Raw genomic sequence first — 7,330 nt, forward strand, 5'->3', positions numbered from 1 at the left:
ACTCAAAATGTTTTACAAAAACAAACAAGACCAGGAAAACAAGTAGACGCCTTTAGATCACGTGACATATCACGCATTTGGTCGTTAACGCGCGTAGTAAAAAAAAATAACAATGCGTTTTCATAATATAAAGTTCAAATTTTCAATGCAGTATGCTATTTTATAAGAAAAAACAAAACGAGGGAACAAACAAAAACATTGGGAAAAAAAACACAATATCTGGTCACGTGACCGGAAACTAAGCTACGCAACATCCTCTTGCTACTACACGTTTTTCCTCTTGTGCTAACCCCACTTAGCATTGAATTATCAACGCTTAAATTCTAGAAAAAGAAAAGACACGTTTGATTAACAATAATGCCTAAAGCCAAGAAGAAGAGCAAAAAGAATACATTCAACTATAACAAAGACCGCAAGAATCTCAAGAGGAAGTTTATTAAGAAAGCCAATCCGAGGATAGAAAAGTAAGCGCGACGAACTCCTCAGCTCGATGTTTGTTATGCTGCTCATGTGTTAAGTATTTCATGTGTAATAATACACCTGCTTGTGAATCGATACACGAAGGCCCCAAGTCAAGTTCTTCAATTAAAAATTTGGCGTGTGTTAACTTGATTCTTATTCAGTCAACAGATACGACAAGCATGGGATCAAACAAAGTCCATGGACAAGAACCTGCGCGACATGGGCTTGGTGTCCGACCCAAACCGCAGTTTTCCAATCAAGAGAGGCAATGTAAGTTCAAATGCAGAGTACAAGACACTCCCAGTATTATCAAACAATGGACAGAGGTGCACAAAGTCCCGTTCATAATATTTTCAGAAGCGGGCAGAGGATTCAAGCTTTCCTCTGTTAATTTTACACTTTGTGGCTAGGCAGGCGCCCCAGAAGCACTGCTATTTGTTAAAAGGTTATTGCGAGACCGTTTTTTTTGAATTGGGTTTCATTTACGTCCTTATTCCGCTTAAAGAAGTGAAACACATTTGCTTCTAAGTCCTTATTGTCAGGAAATGTCAAAAAAGTTCTTGCAAAACCTGCATTCACACAACTGAAGAGCAAAAGCAGTGTATTTAAATGTTTTGACAAAATAACCATTTTAGTATACCTTTTTCTCTTTAAAATGTCCCAATTTATTTATTTAACTGTTTCCAGCTCCTCGGGTTAAAAAGAGAGAGTCCAGCTCCTGCCCGCATTGTGGTCAAGCCCTACGTCATCAAACGTAAGTTTTGGTGCGACGTAAGTCACGCGTCTCAACTTAGGTGTCAAATGTGTGAGCAGAGCTTGAAGAGGAGGCCAATCTGCCGAGGAAGGCCAGTAAGACGCTGTCGACAGACTTGATCGAGTACGCCCAGCACATGATCCGAGAACACAAAGACAACTACAAGGTGAGACTGAAACACTTTGGTGCCGCACTTGTGTGCTAACCTGACCTCTAAAAAACTTAACAAACGTTTCTAAATGCATCAAAGAAGGAATATAGTACTTTGGAAGTGTTTAGGGTGATGAATCAACATTGTAACATGGTTAAAAGCTCCAAAAAGGTGACTTTTCACGTTACAGCCCCTTCCTTGCAAAAGAAGTTTTCAAAAAAATGGTTATTTACAGCTTCCAATATTGTTTTTAATAATAATAAAAAAGCTAACAAACCAATAGATACCCATGCAGCCCTGCTGCCATATTGCATGAAACAAAGATCAAACTTAGAGCTCCATCTAGTGGCCATAACTGCATTTTCTTTTTACTCAACATGAGGTGCTGACATATTTAGCAGAAATTCCACCCCTCCCACATCAGTGTAATTAAGGTTACTCTAACAACAAGCACCTATTGAACACGCATTAATTACCGTGAGCAGCGGTGGACCAATACTAACGCACTAGTGTGGCAAATTTACAAACCATTATTTAATTACATAAATATTACATTCTACAAATTTGTAGCATCTGTTTATCCCAAGGTCATTCTATACAATGCCAATAAAGGCATTCGAGTTTATACAGGTGGAATTATGTGGTGTAGTCAGTGGTTTAAAATATGTATTTTTGAAAGGTGTTCAGAGTTTTGTTGCGAGCATTGTCACAGTCCAGAACTCAATATTCTTGAAAGGTGAGTGAAAATGCTGTAAAACGGCTTTTGTGACGTGGGGGAAAATTCACTTTACAAAATCTCCTCATTTGTCTTTCCCCCTTGTAATTCTAAATAAGGCAACCGGAACTGACAGCGTTCCGCCAAATTTGCAATTTTGCAGCTTTGAGTCAGCGTGTCTCCTTGAAAGCTGAAGATATGTAGATGTTTTTCTCAGAAGGCTTGAATAAGAACACCTCCCTGTCTTTTGCAGAAGATGAATTCCTTAACTTTACTTGAACCCGCAGGCAATGGCGCGCGACGAGAAAAACTACTACCAGGACACGCCCAAGCAGATAAAGAGGAAGATCAACGAGTACAAGCGCTGCCACCCGCAGCACTATGACGCCTTTGTCGCCTCGCTCGCCGCGCCGATGTCTCACTGAGCTTGGTGCCGGGAGCGCTTTCAAGTAAGGATGTTCCTTGTTAGAGTCTGGACTTCAAAATGGCGCCCCCGGTGCCGATAACGCAGATGAAACGACTCTTTTGCACCGTTGACCCAGTTTTGTGTTGACGATGGGAATCTTCTTTTTTCAAAGGAAAGCAAGACATCAAAACGGACTGATGGAATTAGTTCTTTTTATTAGGGGTGTCCCAATCTGATATATCGCCCGCCAAAATAAATCTGCATCCTAAATATTCGACTCCTATATACAAGCAGTCCATTCCACGCTCCTTTTATTCTCTGTGGATCCTATTTTCTCAATTGTGTCAATCTCACAAATTAAAGCGTGTTGCATTCCTTCCTTTGCCATATGGGATAGATGTTACTTATAAAATATCAATATTGGGACATCCCTACGTTTTATGCACACACAAAAAAAAAAGTGGAAAAGACTCTTTTATAGAGGCAAAGTATGTTTGTCACTGTGTCTAAATAAATGTTATACACCTAACAATGCCTTTTTTCGCTCTGAAAATTATGATTTAATTTATACATTTCCTTGAAAAGAAGACATTGTCACCATACTTTTGCATATGTAACATCAAGGCAAAACCACTTTTTTTATTTTCCAAACATAAAATACATTAGTGTGCACATGTATACATACAACAGTTTGCATAAAATAGGCAAAGCTCTTCTCCAGTCCTCAAAATCCACGAAATAAACCGTGGATTAAATAAAGTAGCGTGCGATATTACATATGAATGAGTGATGCTGAGAATCTTCTGCAATTGCCTAAAAATGGTCCACAAATGGACACACGTCGTTAGCGTAATTGCATTTTTTTTTTTTTCAGGCTCAAACTTAAGACAGTTAAATGTACATGGCAAATCTCCAAGGCTGAACATTGTGGCTTTGTTTTGGGGGACAATATTTGGAAAAATACCTTTGCAGTAACAGACTAATTTACCATTTTCATCTTATGAATTTTACATGTTCATTCATTTCGGCCAGCTGTTTTCTGTCATTGGTGTGGCCCTTTGAAGCGCTTGCTTGAAATTTGTCTTTACTCCCTATGGATGGTTTTTATCCAGGTACGTCCACATTTTGAGAATTGATATTTTCTATAAGACTTTTTGGACCTAAAAATCTCTCCGTTCGCTTACGTTTCCATGACGTACAATTCATGTACCGCATTTGCATTTTAGACATGAGCACTCAATAATAAATCTGTCCAAGGCCGATCATTTTCGAGTCACACGCCCTTATGCGTTACTGTTCTTCCTTTCTGTAGGCACGCTGAAACCCGTCACAGCAAAAATATGCGTGATGTGATGCGGAAGAAGATTTGAAATGTTTTTGCGCCAACATTTTTCATCTTCCTCATGTAAAACAGTTCTAGAAGCGATCCGTTTCCTTCCCCTATGAGACAAGCTGCAGCAGGAGATCCTGGAAGGCATCCAGGCCTCTGCAGGAGTTCCTCGGGGTGCAGTCAGATCCCAGCTGGGCATCCAGGAGGAACAGCTTCCTGTCGTCCGCCACCGAGCTCAGGGACAGGGCCTCGTAGAGCTCCGTCAGGCTTACCGCATCCGCCTTGTCCTGGTAGGCGCCGCAAACGCGGGCAAGATCATTGCATCCATGCAGCATCGGTCGTAGAAAATGAATTCACAGATATATTTCTAAATGCATTTAATAAGAGATTCTGAAACCCGCACAGATTGGATTTATGAAGCAGTTATTCGACAAATGTGACATACATTTAGCTAGCTGGCAAGCTCAATACTGTTTGCTAGCTAGCAAGCTATGCTCTGCGCGTGCCTTTAGCTGCTTGCACACTGAAAAAAACTTTTGATTTCAGAGGCTGTGTGGACCGTGGCTTTGCATTGGCGCGGCTGCTTTAGAGCGCCTCGTTGTCACAGCAACCCAGTGAGGATATATACGTCGTCTGTCCACCAGAGTAATTTTTGTTACTCTTCGCCGGTGTGTCATATTGAAAGATTTATTTTCACTAAATGAAATGTGAGTGGATTTGCTTTTTTTTTTTTTTTACCTGTTTGTTGCCCAGGACCACCACAGGTAGCAGAGGTCGCGCCTCCAGCAGGCGATGCAGCTCCGATTTTGCCAGCGGGAGGCGGCCGCGATCCGATGAGTCCACCACGTAGACCAGCACGTGAGTTCTGATCAGATACTCGGACCAGTAGGGGCGCAGTTCCTCGCCGCCGCCAACTGGAATACAAACAGAGCTGCAATTAATCCATTTTTATTTATTTTTGGTGAAATGTGCTGATTTTTCACATACTCTCCAGGAAATCCAGCTGACACGTGGGCACAGTGAGGCTGATAAAGTTGAAGCCCCGGGTGGGCCTGCAGCAGCCCCGCTTGGCCCCCCCGGGCATCAGGCCCTGCAGCATGCTGCTCTTCCCGGCTCCGTCCAAACCCAGAACCAGCACCTGATGTTTCCCCTGCTCCTCTTCCTCCTGCGGACAACGTCAAAGTAAATTTGGGATCCCGTTCTTGCTTCCGGCCTTCCTTGTGTGTAGCCTAGCATGTCACACGTTAGCATTATTGAAATAAGGTGCGTTCAAGTTACGTGCAATCCTCTCACCAAAAATGATCCGGTTGTACCCAGCTTCTCTTGCCCCCCAAAAATCAACCCTGATTTATGTACATTTCTTTCTACATTTACAATTGTCGTAATAACAATGTCATTACTACTACTACTAATAGTATCAAATTTTCATTTGATTGAATTTAGGATTGTTGTTTCGTCTGTATGTTTCCTGTGAGTGGGCTCACCCCGGTTAGGTGAATAGAAAGTGCATGGTCAGGGATGTTGAATGCAAAAAGTCTGCAAACTTAACTTGATCTCCAGCTTGGATGTTATCAGCTTGGACTTTGCGCACGAGAGAGGTTCTTGCATCACCTATTCAGTCATCTGCATTTTTATCAGCGTTACCGCAGCAGAAACAATCGCAGCTGATGATTGCGGCCTGTTGCCAAATGATTGGATGCTTAAGTTAGGTGAAGCTACCCAAAAAAGGTTTCTGTCTCTAAATGTGTCTTAAAAGAGGGAAGAAAGCAAATCTCGATTTGATTAATTAACTCATTCAACGCCAGGGACGCATTTTCACGTTTGGATACTTAAGTATCGATTTAATACTTAAGTATCTGGGATTTAATGCCTGTACTCTTAAAAAACGTGAAAATACGTCCCTGGCATTCAATGATTTAATTTAATTTAAAAAAAATAGCACTTAAGTTTATAAAAAAAAATACTTTGACATAATTAGATATAAAGTAAGGAATAATCAGCTTTTTGTAAAATTTTTCAATTCTGCTGTGGCCGAGCAATGTTATACTCCTATGGATACTCATGGAGTCGTCACAACTTCTCAGTCTTTGCAGAGCATAAACAATCTTTGCATGAGATTGTTATGTTTGTCTACATGTGTTGCTCCACCATTTGTGTTACAGGTCACTTATCTATCCACTATTTGTTTGAATGCATATGTCTTTTTTAAAAATGAGTTACCTTCTGTGTTCAAAATGATCAGAATGTCACTCGTGAGTGCTTTTTGAATTCTCAGATCTGGGGATGAGTTTTCCCCTGTAAGATGGAAACATGCATGATTAATAAATGTTCTTACAGTGTTACACCAGAGACTAAGCGTCCAATCAGATTGCCAGGTTTGCTGACCACATGGAAAATTCCAATTGTGGGCAGTTCCGGATAACAGATTCAAAACCATCCGACAAGTTTCTCTGTATCGGTTCTGGTTGGTTTTCCATCCAGCTGTCAAACCGCAGAAATGTTCGACTGGTTGGAAACAAGATGGCCATTATGAACGTTCTTCCCCAGGAAACGAAGCGATGATGTCATGGCTTTGCCTGTTCGCCTATGAAAGGATTCAGGTGACTTTTGGTGAGAGAAGTGGGGTCCGCCCTGCCCCGACACAAATGCAGGAGGACATAGGTGACTCTTGACAAGTGAAATGGGAGTCAACCCGAACTCCTTGCCAGTCAATCGCAGGGCACAGTTGACTTTCCTACATTGATCCCTGTTCAGTTTGCATCCCACTTCTCTTACCAGACTAGTCACCAGTCACTTGCGGTGCACAGCCAGATCACCACTCAGTGACAAGCACCTAACTTGCACACAAAAAAAACAAGATTTGAACCCACAACTTTACTGCGAAATTAGTGTCATTATGCCATTGTTTCAATCGAATGCATGAGATCAAATATTTCACGCAATCGCCTAACCGGGGAAGTATGAATATTTTGACAACAATAAGGAGCCATAACCGATGCAATATTTTTTTGGACCTGTGCCAAAACTTACTTCCTTGATGGTGGAGTATTGGGCTCGCGGTGACCACGTTCGCCTCTGGTAGAAGTAGTTGAGGGCGATGAAGATGGCCGAACCCAGCGCGGCCACGGCGGCGCCAAGCGCCACCGAGATGTGACGGAGGAGCACCATGTGTGCGACCGGAACAGAATCACTGCTTCTCGGACGAGTGCCGAGGCTGAGTGTCGCCGCCTCAAACGCTTTTCGAGTCGACATGTGACCGACCGCGCTTTCCTCGCTTGTTTTGTTTTCGCTTTTCGACGCACCTCAAGATGACAATGGAACGTTCAAGTGCTTCGCGTAAATGAGGGCTTCACGCGGTTTCGTTCCACGTAAGGTGCGTTCAGGTTACGTGGAAACCCCGAACAACTGAGGAGTACTTGGGTGTGGAGAAATCAGATTTACATACAATTTGGTGATGTACAATCAACACATTATAAATGGGACAACATAAGTAAATACATGCAGATTTCTTG

The 7,330-nt window shown here is 42.1% G+C and overlaps 2 protein-coding genes across 4 annotated transcripts; one reads left to right on the forward strand and one right to left on the reverse strand.

The window, feature by feature from the left end:
• The first annotated feature begins 244 nt into the window (after positions 1-244).
• On the forward strand, positions 245-5,226 carry nop16 (NOP16 nucleolar protein homolog (yeast)). 3 transcript variants are annotated; one of them, XM_088441642.1, is made up of 8 exons: positions 245-464; positions 624-732; positions 1,150-1,216; positions 1,276-1,382; positions 2,370-4,108; positions 4,365-4,486; positions 4,572-4,676; positions 4,813-5,226. In XM_088441642.1, the coding sequence occupies exons 1-5, from the start codon at positions 358-360 to the stop codon at positions 2,505-2,507; spliced, it is 528 nt and encodes a 175-aa protein (XP_088297768.1). In that variant the 5' UTR covers positions 245-357; the 3' UTR covers positions 2,508-4,108; positions 4,365-4,486; positions 4,572-4,676; positions 4,813-5,226. The 3 variants fall into 3 exon arrangements, with proteins under 3 accessions (XP_088297768.1, XP_088297770.1, XP_088297767.1); XM_088441644.1 differs by having other exon boundaries at positions 4,365-4,463; XM_088441641.1 differs by having other exon boundaries at positions 4,365-4,432.
• arl10 (ARF like GTPase 10) lies at positions 3,092-7,065 on the reverse strand. The gene is made up of 4 exons (XM_088441645.1): positions 6,849-7,065; positions 4,806-4,983; positions 4,557-4,732; positions 3,092-4,105 (listed from the first exon to the last, which is right to left on the reverse strand). Exons 1-4 carry the CDS (start codon positions 6,984-6,986, stop codon positions 3,929-3,931), a joined length of 669 nt encoding a protein of 222 aa, XP_088297771.1. The 5' UTR covers positions 6,987-7,065; the 3' UTR covers positions 3,092-3,928.
• Positions 7,066-7,330: the final 265 nt, after the last annotated feature.

The sequence above is a fragment of the Hippichthys cyanospilos genome, chromosome 18 (genome assembly GCF_059441005.1).
Source record: "Hippichthys cyanospilos isolate Australia breed blue-spotted pipefish chromosome 18, RoL_Hcya_1.0, whole genome shotgun sequence".
NCBI classification, from domain to species: Eukaryota; Metazoa; Chordata; class Actinopteri; order Syngnathiformes; family Syngnathidae; genus Hippichthys; species Hippichthys cyanospilos.

What these genes read in the sequence shown, in the direction of transcription:
- arl10 (XM_088441645.1), bottom strand. Translation starts at nt 6,986, where the DNA reads ATGGTGCTCCTCCGTCACATCTCGGTGGCGCTTGGCGCCGCCGTGGCC. An exon ending in AATACTCCACCATCAAGGAA is followed by an intron (nt 4,984 to 6,848) that starts GTAAGTTTTGGC and finishes CGTTGTCCGCAG; the next exon opens with GAGGAAGAGGAGCAGGGGAA. An exon ending in TGGTCCTGGGCAACAAACAG is followed by an intron (nt 4,106 to 4,556) that starts GTAAAAAAAAAA and finishes GGCGCCTACCAG; the next exon opens with GACAAGGCGGATGCGGTAAG.
- nop16 (XM_088441642.1), top strand. Translation starts at nt 358, where the DNA reads ATGCCTAAAGCCAAGAAGAAGAGCAAAAAGAATACATTCAACTATAAC. An exon ending in TTCCAATCAAGAGAGGCAAT is followed by an intron (nt 733 to 1,149) that starts GTAAGTTCAAAT and finishes AACTGTTTCCAG; the next exon opens with CTCCTCGGGTTAAAAAGAGA. An exon ending in AACACAAAGACAACTACAAG is followed by an intron (nt 1,383 to 2,369) that starts GTGAGACTGAAA and finishes TTGAACCCGCAG; the next exon opens with GCAATGGCGCGCGACGAGAA.